The sequence below is a fragment of the Juglans microcarpa x Juglans regia genome, chromosome 5D, assembly GCF_004785595.1.
Source record: "Juglans microcarpa x Juglans regia isolate MS1-56 chromosome 5D, Jm3101_v1.0, whole genome shotgun sequence".
Taxonomy (NCBI): Eukaryota; Viridiplantae; Streptophyta; class Magnoliopsida; order Fagales; family Juglandaceae; genus Juglans; species Juglans microcarpa x Juglans regia.
The window spans coordinates 3986780-4005505 of record NC_054602.1 but is presented as its reverse complement, the minus strand read 5'-3'; the positions used below and the strand labels follow the sequence as shown (position 1 = coordinate 4005505).

Sequence of the window (18726 nt, the reverse complement as noted above, 5' to 3'; positions counted from 1 at the left end):
ATGATACAAGGTCACAATGAAGCTGGTGAGAATGACCCCATCCATCTTCTCGACCTCCTACGGACAAGCCTTCTAGACGGTTCCAAGCCATCCGGTCAAGATGACAATAATAAGCATGAGTCGTATCGCAACGTGCAGGAACTTAGAACAGCAGGCATCCATTTAAGGCCTAGCAAAACTGGTTTATTGAGAAACGTATCTTTTAGTGAACTGTTCAATTTCTTCCCCGGATACCTTCAACTTCCTCCCATAAGAGTTGATGACTCCACGGGTCCCAAGTTCTTCAACTTGATAGCCTACGAGATGTGTCCGGATTTCAAAAATGACTTCGGGATCAGTTCTTACATATCCTTGCTTGATTCACTCATTGATCATCCTGACAACGTTAAGGAGCTGAGAAAAGCGCGCATACTTCACAACTTCCTGGGCAGCGATGAAGAAGTGGTTCAACTCTTCAATGAGATAGGCACCGACTTGGTGCCAGATCAAGCAACATATGCCAACATCAGAAAGCAGATTCAGAGTTACTACGATACTAAGTGGAAGACCTGGATTGCTGAAGCCATTCACGACCATTTCGGCTGCCCCTGGACGTTTCTGGCTTTCTTAGCCGCAGTAATAGGACTTGGTCTAACTGCCATACAGACTTGGTACACAGTTCCATAGTGGTAACTCCCCCACTGGAGTTCTGCACTCCTCGCGAGTGCAAATATAAAGGTCCTCTCAGGTACATCCTCGACCCATGGAAAGCTGTAAGTCAGTCTACAAATAATTCGGAGTGTGTTTATGATATATGTCTTACCGATCAAAAAAAAGTTTATGATATATGATATACCCATGTGTTTTAAATGTGAGGTTTAAATAAAAGTGAGTGTGGTGGGAGTACTTCTGTCTCTCTAGTGCACCGTCATTAGATTGCAAATGGATGAATTTTCACCAGAGTTGCCAGTTTAAAAAGCATAAATAGTCCAACCAAGATACCATCAAGATTTTGAATGTGCATCATAAATGATTTCCCACATGTACATGGACTATTCGATGTATTATAAATTATATGTTTCAGTCATGTCTATCTTGCGAAGAAAGAGAGAAATTATTCACAAAAACGACTGCTTTCATCCTCATTCACAAATCTCTCCATGCATCCCAAGCCTATATCAGCCGAGCAGCAAGCCGTATTTCCCATACTCTCATTATCTGACACATGCTAAACCTACTTATGAAATTTTCTTAATCTTTTTTTTTGATAAGTATACGAGTAAATAATTAGCTGTTTACTGTAGTAACCCTATCATTTTCCTTTTAAAATTTTCCTAATCTAAGGTATGATGCCCAGCCTTTCTTGTCTATAGCCCACTCTCCTAAGAAACGGACTCTGGTCATCTTCCTATCTTGTCAGGAAAAAGATTATTGCAGATGAAGTTCTTCTATGTTGGTAAAAGCAATCACGTTTAATGACTTGATGACATTGCTGTCACTAAAATAATCTGAAAGGTTTCAAACAGCACCAACAGTCCTTTTATTCTTATCAAGACAGATGGGTAGCCAAAAGACAAATGAATATAGCTTCTAATACCGTACATGAACATATTAAACATAAACATATTTGCCTGCGTGTATGGATACACTAAAAAATAAATAGACATCCCAGACTTTTGAGAACTCCTCTCTCACAAAGAATCACCACTCCAGGAAGAAATGCATGTAATGAGTAATTGCATGGCAATTATTTCATATGGATTTATCGTATAGAAAATTATTAGCAACAATAAGTAAAACTTCAAGTAGTGGCTATGTCAAAACAATAAGCATAAAACACATGGGTATCCAATTCCCAGTCAACTTAATTTCTGTCCTGTATCAAGTTGTTGATCATGTTTACCAAAGGAACAGTTCCCTTTGCCATAATCTCTATTCTAGAAGTATTAGAAGCATGAGAGAACAGGGAAAGCCCAAAAAATAGAAGCTCGGGAAGAAACAGTCGAGATGACAAGAATCCATGCCAATAGCGAGGTTCTAGATCAAAAAAAGCATCAAAAAACCTCCTTGTACCTGGTAAGTCGAGTTTCAAAAGAATATCCATACCAAAACAGAAGAACTCCCTTTGTCTCCTCCTCTCTATGGGCCACAAGTCTTTCCAAACTTCTGAAGACAATTCATTGCACGAAAAGTTTCTATCAGAACCAAAGTATCGAACTATGGAATTTGCAACAATTGGAGCTGCTGCTAGAGTCCTTGCTACCATATACCCAGTTGAGGGGTGCACCATCCCGGCAGTACCACCAATTCCAACAACTCTTTGGGGGAGCACTGGAAGGGGCCCACCCATCGGAATGACACAATGCTCATCTTCCTCAATGCTTTTCACTTTTATGCCCAGGTGCCTCAATCTTGCCACCATTCTTTCTTGGATATCTTCCATTGGCATTCCAGGTCGAGCTACCAGGGAAGTTTCTTCAAGAAATATCCTGTTGGCCGAAAAAGGCATTGCATATAGGAAGGTGGGGATCTTACTGTTTCCCTCTTTAAGCTTTGTATCATTGCTCAGATGTGAATCTCTCCAGTCCATAAAAACCATTTTATCCACATCAAACGGGTGTTCTTCAACCTCAGCCAAAATCCCATAAGCCACTTGATATCCAGGGTTATAGGGCTTATCATACTGAACGAGGCATCTCGAAAAGCCAGTGGCATCAAGAACCACAGCAGCCTGAACTGTGACACCATCATTGCAAATCAACAAAGACTTGGACTCCTCGTGGATAACCTTGATAACTTTAGCTTGGTGAAACTTGACACCATTTAATATGCATTTTTGCAGCATTTTTGACTTCAGCTGCTTCCTATTAACCCTTCCATAAGGTCTGCCAAGGTCTTTCTTTGATTGATCATCAATGAACACAACAGCACCAGACCAGGTAGTGTCAAGACAATCAAGCAAGTCCATGGCCTCAAATTCATCCACCCAAACACCATAATTATTAGGCCAAATTAATTTAGGAGAAGGGTCAATCGCACAAACTGAAAGCCCTGCCTCAGAGACTTGCTGCGCAACAGCCAGACCAGCAGGACCACCTCCCACAACTGCTAAGTCCACCACAAGACCCTTTGATGGGTCGTACATAGGAAGCTCAAAGTCAAGATTCTCCTTCTTAGTTTCTGGAACAAGCTCCAAAAGAGCACCAGTACTAGCCTTTACAAAACCATTTCTAACCAGTTTCAGATGAGACTTCTTGGGACCAAATCTAAACTCCTGGTTTTGAAGTTTTGAAGAGCTTGAATTACTCATTTTTTCAGGAAACCCATGAAGTGGGTGCAAAAACCCAAGTTTGTTAGGTGTTTTGAGTAACGTATCCATGTAACTCAAATATGGGTTTAAGATATCTGCCTAAAATCTTGATTTGGTCACCACAAAATCCAGAAAAGGCGATATGAGTCCGAGCAATACCTCCAATTCAAATTCTCAACTCCCGAACCCACACAATTACGAGTTAGTCTAAACTGAAACTCAGAGTATCATCAACTGGCGGCAAGAACTCGAGCATAAAAAACAGGAAAACTGAGAAACTGAAACGAGTCCACAAACTTTTCAGAAGAATCTACGGATTCCTATACAAAGAACAACAAGTTCCACAAAGAAATACAAGAATTGAAAGCAATTCACGGATTCAACAGATACAGATGATGACTTACCACGAAGTAGAGAGAGATAGAGAGAGAAAGAGAAGCATTTTGGAAGCCCAACTTTCTGAAGCAAAGGTGCTCTTCGAGAGATTTGGTAATGGTAAAGCATGTGTGGCCTCTCCTCGACGACAAACGTAGGTGGGTCTACCCGGATAACAATTGAAAAATTCTAGACAGAATCTTCACACACCCCCACACCCACACTGTTTAAAAATATGTGAGTTTATTTATTTATTTTTATATTTAATATAAAAATAAATAAATAAAATCATATATTTTTAAAATAATATATAGAGTTGTTTATGTGTATCACTTCTCATGACAATTTGAGGCCATTTTCCAACCAAAACTTTTGGGATTCTGATATGCTTGTCGTTTGCTCCTGAACTTCTTTTCTCGATTAATCAATCCCTGAGAGCATTAAGGTTCCAAATTTAATCATCTCACGTGAGAGCCATTGACAAGGAGTGTATAAATCATGTAAACGGGTCGTATTAACCCATGTCAAGATATATATATTATATTATATAAATCAATCCGAATACGATTCATTAAACTTATCGTGTCAAAATCTCAAACTTTAATATGACCTATTAACATAACGGGTCATGTCATGTCAATCCATTTTGACTCATTAGTGAATATTACGAAATAGGTTAACATAATCCGACCCGTTTATGTAAATGAGTTGAATAAATCTGAAATTAATCTGTTTGACATAATTAAATTTAGTATAATTTTATATAAATATTAAAATCACAATATCTATAAAAATTATAAAGCTAACTACAAATTTAAAATTACAATCTAAAAAATTAAAATATCGAAATTAAAATCTCAACAATTTCACTTTTAGGTATAAGTATATAATTGTAACTTTAATTTTCTTAACGAATCAAAACGGATTGATCCATTATCAACCTGTTAAGCAATCTTATCTTAACGGGTTAATCCATTTTAATCCGAATTCGTTAAAACTAAATTCAAATCTGTTATTATCGTGTTACATTTGTATTGAATTAACGGATCATATCACGTATTGCCATCCGGTCTATTGTACTGTTTACGCTGTCATAATGCCTCGTAAAACCAAAACCTTAAAGTAACATCTCTCTCACCTCCTTCTTTCCCCCCTTTTGTTCCATAGTTTTCATGTTTTTTTTTTTTATTTGGAAGTTGACAATTCTTAAGGTTTTTTCCAATCATGTTGGGAGCTATTCGCTCGTATTCTTGAAAATTAATTTTTTCAAGAAATGAAAAAAGTGTATATCAATAAGTTTTTTAAAAAATATAATTTCAATAGATCTCTTATTTTGTTAAATTTTATTTTAATAAGGTCTAATTTGAATTCTGAGAATTATCATAATATCTCATTACTATTTATTATTAATTTTTACATATTTTTTACTACTATTTAATATTTTATTATTATTATTTTACTACTATTCACAAAATACTAAAAAGTACTTCATTATCCAAAAACAACCTAAAATTATATTGAAAATATTTTTCAATCAAAATATATTTTTAATAAATTGGATCACTTTCACAAAATAACATGAAAACTAATATGTGTAATTTTATTTGAATTGACAGATATATATTTCTTAAAAAAAAAAAATTCGTACAGCAAGGTAATCAATATCATAATTGAGCAATATTACTCATCATCTTAATTTTTATCATCTTTTTATTATCTTATAATGTGATATTAGATGATTAAAAATTATTTATTATATTTTATTTATAAATCTATCATCTACTACGTTATAAAATAATGAGAGAACAATAATTAAAAAATAAATGATGTATAGATTTTTTATGCCAATAACCTTCTCGCAATTATTGAGGGTATATATGCTCATGAAGCTTGCGATCATAGGATGTGGCGAAGTACACACGACTATCGTGACCATTGCTTGTTTCCGCCAATCAAAAGAGTCCATCTTGTTCGACGCACTACCCCCATCCCCATCCAACTTTCCACCACGCGAAAGGAGGAATAGAAAACCGAACCAAAGAGCGAGAAAGTGTGAGAAAACAGAGATGGCAGCCTCATCGGACGAATTCTCGGTGGTGGTGCTGGCCTCGGATCTGGGCATAGACGCCCGTCCCTTCTTGTCTCACCAAGAAGGAGAAGAGGAGCAAGAGAACTGGCACGATTGCTCTCAGTATCTCTCTCCCGACGAAGACTTCTCCGATCTCGACCTCCTCCAGTTCTTTCGCCTCCAAGGCTCCGACAAGCATGGGAACCGAATTTATCGTATTGTGGGAAAGTACTTTCCCGGTAAACAAACTGACCTGGATCTCTCTCGCTTGATGCTTCGTCTCGACTCTCTAAAATAGATTTGGTTTTTTCTGTACGATATTAAATTCTTATTGGCTTTCTTTTAGTGATTGTTATGAGTTTTATTATTTTGAGCTATTTGGAATTTGGATTTGGTTCTTTCTGAAATAATATCGGTATTGTTATTTTTCCTCTGTGGCCTAAATCGAGATTTGAGTATTATCATCAACAATTTGATCTGTTCTGGCATCCGGGTTAAGTTGGTTTTGTATATCAACAATTTAAGCTTATGAGAAACATATATACTTGTGAAGGACTTGAGAAATCACCTAGTATTTGTGACATTGGAAAATTTTCCGTGTAATGGTTTTATATGTTATTGGCAGAAGCTGGTACCTGAATCCGGACTTTTTTTACTCGTTCATGGAAACAACTATTTTTGTTTTGCAATGTTAAGAAGAACTGGCACATAGAGGTTGGAGGAACTGGCACTTTTTATTTTATTTTTTGATGTCGGGAAACCTATCCAAGGCAAGGCCCTTCGGACCTACCCAGCAGAGTAAACCCCGGTCCCGTGTACTGCACCCTCGAAAATTTTCCTAAACGGAATTGGTTAAATCGCTCGCTTTTCACCCGGGGTTGTGGCCCTACAGGATTATTTGCACTCATGAGGTGTTGAACCTTGGAACTTGAAGGGAGTGATACTCCAAGACCAAGGCCTTCACCACTTGGGCCAACCCCTTGGGGTTAACTAGCACTTTTTATCATTCCTGACTAATCATATTAGGTGCAACCTCTTTGACTCCTGACACATAGAGGTTGGAGGAACTGGCACTTCTTCATATCTAGTGGTTATCAGGGATTACTTTCCTCACATTTGTACTAAGTTATTCCTATGTAGCTTTAGTTTTGATACATCCACTCTAATTTTATCAGCTAAATTATTTTGTCGATAAATATGGACATAATGGAAGAGTATATTTGATGTTTCAGTGGTGTACATTTTTTCATTGAAAAGAAAATCACATGATATGGTTCTTTGTGCTTGAAATCAATTGTATTTTGAATGATGCAAGTGAGGATCTTCTCTTTCTTTAGTATAAACTAAAATGTCTCTTATTTCAGTAATTTTTTGTTCCTGTTGTTGGTTATTCTTTATTTTGATACACTTATGAGCTACTGCTTTCGTTTATGATATGCAGCTCCAGTTGTGAGTGGGGAGCGATTGAAGAAGTACATTTTCCACAAAATATGCAGTGAATTGTCAGAAGGGCCGTTTTGCATTGTTTACCTGCATAGCACCGTGCAGAAGGAGGACAACTCCCCTGGAATCACCATCTTGAGGTGGATTTATGAAGAACTCCCATCAGATATCAAGGACAGGCTTCAAGCTCTTTACTTTGTTCACCCTGGGCTTCGTTCGAGGCTTGTCTTTGCCACTCTTGGCCGATTATTCCTAAGTGGAGAGTGAGTGATTTTGTTTTATACTTGAAAAGTTTAAAATTACTTACCAAAAGTAATACCATGAAATTATAAATCATGTTTTGGAGTACAACCTTATTTTACAAGTTATAAGAATCAATTTGACCATGCTATTCAAAGATTCCTGCATTGCACTCAAGTTCTCAGTAGGATATGTTTTTAAATGACTAGGAATAGGGACTCCTGATCGCCATTAGTCTTAAGTATGCAACATGCTTATTTTTTATGTGGCCATGCTAGATTTACAAGTTGCCCAGGCATCAGTGTTGCCATGGTCATACATATTCAGTAGGCAGACATCATGCTAAAGATTATGAATGAAGTATGTTCTAAGATAGATATTTTTGTCGTTCTTATCCGTATAAAGGTCTCTGAAATTTATGCATTACCTGAATGCAAATACTTCTGTTCATTTGTTTTTTTATGCACTCAGATCAAAGAACTACACGTCAACATAACCAATGCAATTTTGAAGAGAACAAGAGTCCTGGAAAGTTGGGTGGGCTGTAATTAGTAACAATAAGATATGAAAAGTTAGTAATTGTGGAGGACATATGCCCTGACTTGGCCATTAGAAGTTTTTGTGGCCACTAGAGTTCATTTTAGGCTTTTTACTCATCAAAGAATTGACATTTTCGAACTCTGTCTGTAACTCACTATAGGCTCGAGAAACAAAGAGAAGATGTGTATGAACAATATATCAAGCAACAAGAAGAAGGAAAAGGAACTCCCTCACAAAGTTTTTTCTTTTTTTATAAGTACAAAGTTTAAATTAAATTAAAACAAAGTTGATTTAAAAAGACGCCTTAAGGCGAAGACTTAAATTTTAGCATGTAGTCAGGCCATGAATATTTTTCTGATTGGTAGTTTAATATGAGAATTGTGCACAAATTATTTTAGACTTTTCAATTACTACTATGCGATCAGTGATTTATTCATGATGATTTAACGCAATTTTTTGTTGTATTTTTTTTTTTATTTGAAATTTTCTATTCTTCTTGTAGCTTATATTGGAAAATCAAGTACGTAAGTCGCCTGCAGTACCTTTGGGATGATATAAAGAAGGGAGAGGTTGAGATTCCTGATTTTGTGAAAGAGCACGATGATGTACTCGAGCATAGACCACTAACAGACTATGGCATTGAACCAGACTCTTTACACTTGAGTGAAGTGCCTTCCACGGCCTACTCATTTGGGAGGTACGAAGAGAGATGGCCATCGAGGGAGTATATGTCGTAGCTTAGCTGTTGGTGCAGGGTTGAGTTGTTGCTAATTTTATATACATATGCAAGCTATCTGTACAGTATCATCTTCATGTTGTATGGTGCACCTCGGACAAAATTTGCTATCCAAATAAATACATAGAAATTTCCCACCAGCTTGAGACGGATTATCTGGAAAACCCAAGCTTCCCTTGTTGTAACCCAAATTACAGGTGGACTCTTTACAGTTTTATGGAGAAACTTGATGATTGAGACGATGAAATTTTCTACTCAGCAGAGGGAAGAACCTGGACTAGAGGTTGAAGAGCCTAGGATCCTTGTAGTATAATTACGTTGTTGAAGGGTGTCTGTTCTCAGTGTTCTTGGGACAGTTGTACCTAGAAAATTTGCCATATTAATGCTTTTCGTAATGGCAGAGATCATGTGAAGTTCCAATGTTGCCATATTACGCAGGGGTTTGTTGTATTGGATGGATGTGGGAAAAGAGATTTAGGAATTAAAAGAAATGATATTTATAGTTGTGGAATGCTGCCGCACAATCTCTTTAGAAAAAATGAATAAATACAAAATTTACATAATAAAAATTTAATTTTTTAATAGTAGATTTAATTCTTTTAGGTGTTTATGTATTCAACGACTCTATTTAGCATTATTCAGGAATTATATGTGTCTTGTCTGAGCTGGATTCTTTCAATTGGAGGAATAAATGCTTTCCTAAATTCCTAGTGTGATGGAGATAACCAGCATCTTCTTTCTGATAAAAAATCACCAATTAAAATCTTTCCAAACATCACTAGAGACTTTCAGCATAATTATCCATGCAAAAATGTATTCTTTTTCATTTTTCTCTCGACCACCATATTCTATATCCGAAATTATCTATAACTATTCGAAAATTTCTATTCAGCAATTACATGCCATATATCTGTTATATATATATATATATATATTTTTCTTGAGCAGGTATGTGGCTTGAGGCTGGTAGAATAACTCTTAACTATTATGATTGGTGAGAAAGATGGGTCCAAGCCCAAGCCCAACTCAATTGTGGGTAACAGAAATAAAGGGGCCTTCCAACTGGCCCAAACACACATCATTCCCCTATTTATTCAAATCAGTTTTGTGTCGTTGTAAACGTGTAATGCCTGCGTGGAGGGTACCGAAGAACTCTAACACTTTGTAAGTTGAAAAGTCAAACCTCCCACAGCCGACACCTACGCATTCATTCATTTCATTCAAATATGCTGAGAGTCCTCACTCTCAGACGCTCGCTCCCCTCACTCCTCCACCTTCCCCCAACACCCTCTTAAGCCCCCCTCCTCACGCCCTTCCTGCACCAGCTCTCCCTCCGCCAGTGACGCCGACCTCCGCAAGTACCTCGGTTACGCTGCACTGCTCCTCTTTTGCGGTGCCGCCACCTACTGCTCCTTCCCCTTCCCCGACAGCGCCAAGGACAAGAAGGCTCGGATCTTCCGCTACGCTCCTTTGCCCGATGACCTCCACACCGTCTCCAACTAGAGCGGAACCCACGAGGTCCAGACCCGAGTCTTCCACCAGCCCGAGAACCTCCAGCAGTTGGAGGATGTCGTCAAGGAGGCCCATCCGAGGAAAACCAGCATTCGTCCGGTGGGGTCGGGCCTGTCTCCAAACGGCATTGGGCTTTCAAGGGCCGGGATAGTGAATTTGGCGCTGATGGATAGTGTTTTGGTGGTGGATAAGGAGAGGAAGACGGCGAGGGTTAAGGCCGGGATAAGGGTTCAGCAATTGGTGGATGGTATCAAAGACGATGGCCTTACGTTGCAGAATTTCGCCTCCAGTAGGGAGCAGCAGATTGGTGGCATTGTGCAGGTGGGCTTGACTTGACCAGTCTTTTCTTTTTCTCTCTTCGGGTTTAATCTAATGGCAGCTTCCGGAATCTCATTTGGACTTTTTAATGAAATTCTTAATACTTGCACAAAAAAAAAAAAAAAAAAGGCTGGAAAAGTGCTGCAATATACACGTACCGATATGATATTTCATTAAACGTGTGAGAATAATCTCTCATGTGAGGAGCATTAACTATATTGGAGCTCATGAGAGAGCCTGGGGATTGGGGAAGAGAGCTACGAAAGAACTGAGAAGCCTGTAACTTAAAAACACGACAAGCTGTGTGGTATACATGACTAGCTCTGGTTCTGATGATTGTTCACGAGTATAAATTGTATAATGGATTATGAACTATAGCTGATACAGACTCTGATGCTTTCTGTCGCCATCCAAGAATCTACTTTTTCTTGTGCTCCAAACATGAGAGTTCGAAACTTATGAGCCGTTATAATTTGTAATTTGTCAGGCTGTTAGTCTAATGGTGGCCGAGAATGTACACTTACATGATATTTCCGGTTCTTAAACTGGGAAAAAGGACAAACATAAGATAAAAATGGTGGGTGAATGCAGTATTTAGTTGACAAGTAAGTCAGCAAAGCATCTTGGTCTAATATATATATGCATCTTTTGGGTAATAGTTTGGTTCTAAGCTTTTTTTTAACACTCTTATATCGTTAGGTTGGTGCCCACGTTATTGAAAGGTGGGTGAATGCAGTATTTAGTTGACAAGTCAGTCAGTAAAATTTTATTGATAGGAAAGACATAAGCACTAGTGAGAGATACAAGCAGCAGTTGAGAGATATGTTGGAAGAGTGATAAGGTTTCTGTCATATTGAGAAGAAATCAGAATTGCTAAAAATGTTCATTTGGATGCGTACATGCTACCTCATCCTGTGTTTAAATTTTTCTTGACGATGTATCAGAAACTGCTTACCTTGTGTCACTGTCTGATTATGACGTGGGATTAGGATGTAAACTAAAACGAAATCAATCTATAACTTCTTATCTAGCTTACCTGGTAGGGTTGATAAGTATTTAATAAGTCATGACAAAATGAAGAATGTATTCAAATGATATAATAAGATTGCCATGTTATTTTTTGTTGCTTGGCTTGGAAAAATACTGAGGTAAGATTTTTGTTCAAGCTCTGCTCTGCTTGTTTAATTATGCATTCAGACATGCAAATCACTATCTGAACTAGAGTGGCTTAGATCGTTTTCCAGCTCTGTTGGTTCATCGGTTATGAAAGATATTTACCTAAACCTATTTCATTTTTTTACTCATAAAAATAAAAAAGAAAACTTTCTCTTTTTTTTTTTCTCTCTATTGTTATTGACATGTTTGCATTGTTATTGTGTTGACTAATTTATTTTAATCAATTGATTGGTTATATTAGTTACCTGCAGAAAATTTAAAACTGGATCTCCAGACAGCTATGATCCAGACATAAATGAGCTATCATTTACAGAGTTGAGAGATAAATTACTTGCCCTGGATCCTCTCAACAAAGACCATGTCATTAAGTTCAATCAAGCTGAGGCTGAGTTCTGGAGGAAGTCAGAGAGATATAGAGTGGGATGGAGTGATGAAATATTGGACTTTGATTGTGGTGGCCAACGGTGGGTTTCTGAGACATGTTTCCCTGCAGGAACGATAGCCAAGCCAAGCATGAAAGATACCTGCACCTGCTCCAATAGAGCAACGCTGGACAGCTCGCACCAGGAGTGCCATGAGTCCTGCTTCAAGCTCAGTAGATGATAATATTTTCTCGGGTAGTTTCACTTACATGTTTCCTTTTTCTACTTTCATTCCTTTCTTGATTTTTGGATGTTGGCTTCAGGAGAGATCTATTGCCAAGTAAAGATGTGTACTTGGGTAGTCGAAGGTATTGAACATGATATAATTTAGAAACATGGCTTCCAGGGACAACTCTACATGTTATTGAAATTTATGATTTTAATCTTGTTTGACAGAATGGTGTGAAAGTATTTATAAAAAGAAATATTCATGTTTACTTTTTGCTTGTGGATCAGGTTGGTATAATCATGTACCTTCCCACAATGGACGCCTGCCAGAGAAAGGAAATAACAGAGGAGTTCTTCTATTACCGTCATCTGACCCAGTCACGGTTGTGGGATCAATATTTTGCTTATGAACATTGGGCTTAGATTGAGGTACTAATTCAATCTTGGAAAAACTGCTCTATTCATGTCTTCATAAGTTTTAAATCATGAGATGTCATTGTGTGGTATCTTGTAATGCATAGAAACTTTCTGGCTTAAATTTATTTGGAACCTTTTGATATTCCACATTTCCTCAAAATTCATTTTAGTTTCTACATCTTAGTTAATTCTAATAAATCAGTTTTTGTTTTTGTCTTAAAAGGGATTTGTTAAATTGAAAACTATATATAAATCCTTTGCTACTCATCACACGACACTTATTTTAATTTTTTTAATTTTTTTTTTTTTTTTGTTTTATTCCTCCTAAACTAATTGAGTTATTCTACCTCATCATCCATACACCACACATTTGGTAAGGGAAAAAAAATTAAAAAAAAAAAAATCATGTCTGGTGTGTGGTGTGAGGATGATGAGTAGAATTTTTCAATTCCTTTATCTTGTTTGGAACATGTCTAGAATTACCACCCCCTAAAACCGTCCCCCCTCCCCCCAATGGTCCTCAAAAAACAAAAAAATGCCAAGCAGTCACAATACCTTTGAGTAGCTCATCAATCTGATTTTTCACAGGATTTTGTACTGATTTAACCTTGGCGGATTGACTGTCAAATAAGTGTTACATTAAAAGCATTTCCTTCTCTGTTTTTTTTTTTTCTTTTATCATATAAACACTCACATGCGGATTCCGCATGACAAAGAAGAGCTTGCAGCTCTCCAAGCAAGATTGAGGAAGCGTTTTCCTGTGGACACATACAACAACGCTCGAAGGGAATTCGACCCTAACAGGATCCTTCTAATAACAAACTGGAGAAACTGTTCCCATTATCAGATACCATCTGAGAAGCATCTTCGTTGGTTAGTCACTCATCTATAAGTGCTTTTATAATTCCATTGCATGGAGTTTTTCTTTCTTTTGTCTACTCACTGATGCGAGGATCTCTAGCACACATATATTTCCCGTACATTAATACGAGGAAATGTAAATTAGTGAGTGGAGTCAGAAAAGTCAGTGTGTATTAACTGTTCTGAAGGGAGGGTGAGATTTTTTTAATAAATTGTTTGGCTACTTTCAGCAAGTATGCATTTACCAAGTGTATATGTATGTATGTCGTATGATGGGACTGTAGGGATTCTCCATGAAACATATGCCTCTTGTGCTTTGTCAAGTGACGGCCTTTGTATGCGTGTTAATCACTGATTTGTTTTTTTTATATGCATTTAGTCTTTTGGCCAAATTACCAGGTGATATGGGTATAAGACCTTTTAGGAAATAAGTTGCTACGTGGTCTTGTTCTGCAGTACTACGGCCTTTTCCAATTAGAGGGTTTGTTTGCTCAAATCTCTCGAAGTCGTTCTTTAATTTGTGCCAGAAAAAGGGGTCGAGTGGTCCATTTGAGCATCATGACTTATGAGAAAGCCAGCTCTGGATGTATCACCATTTTATACTCTTTTATCTTTTATGTTACTTTTCCACACATATCTTCGGATCATGTATCTCGTTAGGCTTTAAATTAATGGCTGCGTTTGTAAAATGTAAAATAGGACCCTCCAAAAGTGGATCTCAGCAATTGGATTTCAAATGCACAGCATCCCTAAATCATCTTTGACAGACCAAATTTATACCATTCGACTTGTTCTAGTCCAAGCAACCAACTGATCCCCTCATTAGCCTCTGTACAAATTACTCGCAGGTTCCATCCCCCATACTTCTCACCCGTCCTTCTAAATCTACTACTTCTACTTGTCAAGTGATGCTTTTAATTTTTTCCCGAGTAATATATATAATATGGCCCATTTACTACACACTTTTGGGGCTTGGTCGAATTTCGCGAATCAGAAAAAATAGAAAATATTCATTAATTTATTGAAATGTTAAAAAGAAATCATCCAGTCGGAGGAATTTGCTGTGGCAATGAAGTTGCCACATCAAGTAGCAGAATTATGATACTATGCTGGTCGTAATTGATATATCATGTATTACAACATGATACTAGCTCGCACAGAGAATAGCTGTACTAGACTAGTTGGAAATCCACCGATCGACAACAAACGAACCCAAGAAGGAATAATAAAAAGGGGGAAAGATTTGATGATGGTGTACACTACTACTCAATACAGCAGCTGTTAAGCTTATTCCGAGCCCCATCGTTTTCAAGATGATGGATTAGAGGCATGCTTCGCAAAGCCAACAGCAGCACAAAGCGAACAGGCTGCACCAATAAGAAGCAGGCAAAGGAATTAAAGAACATTAGTTGCATGATAAGGGAAAGAGCAGGTCGGGCTTCATGTATTCCACTTCCCCTTCCTAATTCTGATCAGAACTCTTTTATCTTTGTCTATGAAATTCAAATATATATATAGTCAGGAGAATCAACTTATATTCTTCCTCTTACTAAGATTGCTATGAAGGAATTTCATGGCTTACCATCCCTCTATGAAGCCCCTATCTCCTCTCTTCTTATCACGACTGCAGCATTTCTTCTTCTCCGTCGGGGGGTTCTCGGTTGGGTATCCTTTCAATTCGAAAGAACAAACATAAAACAGTGAGTTCTATATATTGTATTCTTTCAGAGGCAATAAGCAAATTAAGAGACAGGAAGATCGAGAGATTAGGAAATAATAACCTTTAGGTGGAGGAGGCTGGTTTTCCTGTGCAGAAGACTTCATTTTGGAAGGGAAACAGAAACAGCAGCTAGCTAGCTAGTCTTGTGCCTTTCCTTCAGTGTCTTGTATTAGTCTTTTATGATCATGTGGTGCTCTAATTGTATTCTCCCTGCCATAGTATATATACACACTAACCCGTAACCCTACATGGAAATGGGGGAATGGAATATAACAATTGGCGGATGAGGCTTCCATCTTTTTTGGGTCGGCAATAAACAAAAACACGGTCCACTCAGCTGCATGGTGAACGCGGTATTGCATGCATGCATGCGTGAGTTGAGATCGAGAGTCGAATAGCATTAATATTCTTTTGCTTAATCTTTTGAGCTGAAATGGATGTGCATGGCCGGTTCGGGTACATGACTTGTCCACTTTAGAATTGGATTCCATTTTTTTTTTCAAAAGCATATCACATTGGAAGCAAGCAAGCAAGCATGAGTTTTCCACCTCATACGAATAAAAAGCAAAACCAAAAGCCTATTTCTAAGGTGTGTGATCGCGAAAAGAGTGTCTAAATCCAGCAGAGTTGTACATTTGCTTTTGATTTTTAGATTCTCTATTTCGTGAAGATCAAGAGAATATGTAAGTGTAGCTGTCGGATGCATGAAAAGCTATAAAAAAATAAAAATAAAAAGAGTTTTTGAGAAAGAAAATAAGAAAGTTAAACCAATAGCTTTGCTACTTCTCCACGGAATATATGCTTTGAAGAAAATAATTAATAAATAAAATTGTCAAAAAAAGAATGTAATGAACGCGTTATGTTTGATATCTTTGTCAACTTTTGCATGAATGCTGACAATCAAGTAGGATTAATTAGAATAATCTATCCAACTTGTCGTCCTGCATGCATGAGTTATCATCTGTCGATTAAAAAACAATTATTGAAGGTGTTTAGATATAATTGGTCCACGTTTTCAAAGTCGGTGTAGAATTAACTGGGTTTTTACACATTGGATCACGATATAATAATATATATATATATATATATATATATAGCATCATCCATGCGCAGTTACATAGCCGGGCTCTCTACATTGTTTCATTCCCAAATTAAGAAGAGCTAAACTACTGCCGTTTAGATGTTGTCCTCTCGTGACCAGCCAGCCCTTGGCCCAGATTCGGGTCTCGGGTATCCAATATTTTCTTGGAAAAAATGACTTGTTTATGTAAATCTAGCGCAAAAATACAATAGATGAGGAAAAAGTAAGGTACATGAAAATATAGTTCTTTTATTGGAATGTCAAGTGTGTCCCTTTTTCTTAAAAATACTGACAAGACTTACGCCGAGATCTTAAGATAATAATTTCTTTCCCTTAATTCATTGCTTTTCAGTTATTTTTATATATTTTTTTATACATTTTATTAATATAATTGATCAAAATAATTATTTTATATTAAAAAAAATGATACAGTCAATCACATTAATAGAATACATAAAAAGTACACAAAAGTAATTATATATACATATATAGAGAGTTTTTGTTTGAAGAAAAATATCAAAACCCCAAGTACATGCATGTTAAAACCCCTATACTACCCTCCTCCAAACTATTGAATTCGAACCCATTAATGCCTTTGTTTCTAATCAGTCTAATTACGTCCTTAAATTTCCAGGAAATACGCAAATTCACAAGTTTAATTAATTAATTAATTAAGCAATATCGACGATAGTCTCTTGATTTGGTGGGCTAGCTGGAAGGCATAAATGGATAAAAGTCTGGCTTGGTTGGGTAAGTTTGTGAGTCAAGTCGGAGTCAGCATCGTTTAAATCATTTTCTTTCCATCCCTTATTTCTTTTTATTTTCCTTTGAAAAAAATAAAAAAAAGAAAGAAAATAATAATGTATATATGGGTAGACATAATTGAATTGGCAGAGAAAGCCAAGGACCAACAAAATGAAATATTTTTCGTGTCCGAAATCATTAACATAAAGACCAATTGTATGACCCAGAAAAATTCATCAAGGACTAATGTTTTTGAGGGCCGGCCACTAGATGATGATGATCATCATCATATACATTATTACGTGAAGTGTTTGACCTTTCATGGTACACTCTAGTCCTGCTCTGACACTAATTTTTGGGACAAGGTTGATGATATTCAAAGGCAATGCAATGGAATCTGCGCATTCTTTCCACAAAATCATTATTTTCAATCATAATGATCACGTTGTTTCTAAGTTGACTATTTTTAATTCCGCAAAGGGTTTCATATATATATATATATATAATAATTAGTTTACATAAATATTGTTTCATTTCTAAGTGATCAAGTCTCGTTGAGTAAAAAGTCATGAAGACGTTGGAAAGATGACGATGATGATGATTGAGAGGCTGATTAATGTGATCTTTAGCCGTAATTTCAATATTCAATTAAGTTAATTAAAAACATTATGATCGAGAATGTCATCTTTGCAAAGAATATATATGCATTTTCTCATGACCAGCTAATTTACATAAATATTATTCTCTTGTTTAAATGAAATAGATGAGTATAGAGTTTAAATTCGAATTCAAAACTTCTGTTATGATGCTACGTAAAATATCATTTGTCTTAAAAATTTAAATTAACGAAAAGAGATAGATTTTATTATTTAATCATATAATCTTAACATAGCCAAATATAATAATTGAATTAGCTGTGAAAATTGGTTCTTTCACTTGTTGATTTATATCATGTTCTTTAGAAAATATTGTACTCCCCTAGCTTTAAAGGCCAGGACAGAGAGGTAGCAAAGGAGGAAAAAAATAAAAGGGGGCTTGGAAGCATGCCTGCAGTCTCTGATAGTGCTCCTCCTCGGTTATGTAAATCTCTCTCTCGTGTCTTCCTTCCGGTACTGGGTAATGAAAAAACAGATTGCAGAAGTTCATGAACTGGAGATATTCAAAACTATATATATATATATATATATATATATATATGATCCGCATGTCAGTGCTTCAAAGAGAAAACAAAACAAGAAAATTGAGCAGCACCAGAGGTAGATCAGGGTTGCAGCCTTAACCATTTCAATGGCGATGATAATCATGCGCGCACAGAATACTTATTTACTACACATTAATTGTGATGAAAATAAATACAAAGTAATTAAGAGGAATGGTACTTATTTTAGTAGGGCTATATATTTTTTCATCCTGTATTTTACCATCCGCAATAATCTTGGGTGATGTGACACGCTTAATTAATTGATAATTTGGTTGATCAACTATTACAATAAAAATCCACTCATTATAAAAAATCAGTAATTACACTCATTATACGACATATATATATATATATAATTAGAGATGATTTATAATGAAAAAATAGATATAATATATCTAGACAAGAAAGACATGAA

General features: G+C 36.5%; 3 protein-coding genes, 1 long non-coding RNA gene and 1 pseudogene across 9 annotated transcripts; 4 read left to right on the top strand and 1 right to left on the bottom strand.

Annotated features, from left to right (window-relative positions):
- On the top strand, positions 1-666 carry LOC121264774 (putative UPF0481 protein At3g02645). The gene has a single exon (XM_041168073.1). It carries the CDS (start codon positions 1-3, stop codon positions 664-666), a length of 666 nt encoding a protein of 221 aa, XP_041024007.1.
- A 42-nt stretch (positions 667-708) lies between these two features.
- Positions 709-3839, bottom strand: LOC121265100 (lycopene beta cyclase, chloroplastic). 4 transcript variants are annotated; one of them, XR_005940607.1, is made up of 3 exons: positions 2053-3799; positions 1293-1487; positions 995-1218 (listed from the first exon to the last, which is right to left on the bottom strand). XR_005940607.1 is itself a non-coding variant. In XM_041168580.1 (2 exons), the coding sequence occupies exons 1-2, from the start codon at positions 3356-3358 to the stop codon at positions 724-726; spliced, it is 1317 nt and encodes a 438-aa protein (XP_041024514.1). In that variant the 5' UTR covers positions 3359-3796; the 3' UTR covers positions 709-723. The 4 variants fall into 4 exon arrangements, 3 of the variants coding, with proteins under 3 accessions (XP_041024514.1, XP_041024515.1, XP_041024513.1); XM_041168580.1 differs by lacking the exons at positions 995-1218; positions 1293-1487 and adding an exon at positions 709-734 and having other exon boundaries at positions 2053-3796; XM_041168581.1 differs by lacking the exons at positions 995-1218; positions 1293-1487 and adding an exon at positions 743-762 and having other exon boundaries at positions 2053-3796.
- A 1809-nt stretch (positions 3840-5648) lies between these two features.
- On the top strand, positions 5649-9202 carry LOC121265128 (ganglioside-induced differentiation-associated protein 2). The gene is made up of 3 exons (XM_041168623.1): positions 5649-5971; positions 7174-7438; positions 8458-9202. The coding sequence occupies exons 1-3, from the start codon at positions 5731-5733 to the stop codon at positions 8690-8692; spliced, it is 741 nt and encodes a 246-aa protein (XP_041024557.1). The 5' UTR covers positions 5649-5730; the 3' UTR covers positions 8693-9202.
- Positions 9203-9619: 417 nt separating this feature from the next.
- LOC121265131 lies at positions 9620-12212 on the top strand (annotated as a pseudogene).
- On the top strand, positions 12207-14247 carry LOC121265140. 3 transcript variants are annotated; one of them, XR_005940615.1, is made up of 3 exons: positions 12207-12314; positions 12576-13577; positions 14022-14247. It is a non-coding gene; the product is annotated as an uncharacterized LOC121265140 (long non-coding RNA). The 3 variants fall into 3 exon arrangements; XR_005940614.1 differs by lacking the exon at positions 14022-14247 and having other exon boundaries at positions 12576-12716; positions 13424-13913; XR_005940616.1 differs by lacking the exon at positions 14022-14247 and having other exon boundaries at positions 12576-12716; positions 13421-13913.
- The last annotated feature ends 4479 nt before the right edge of the window (positions 14248-18726 follow it).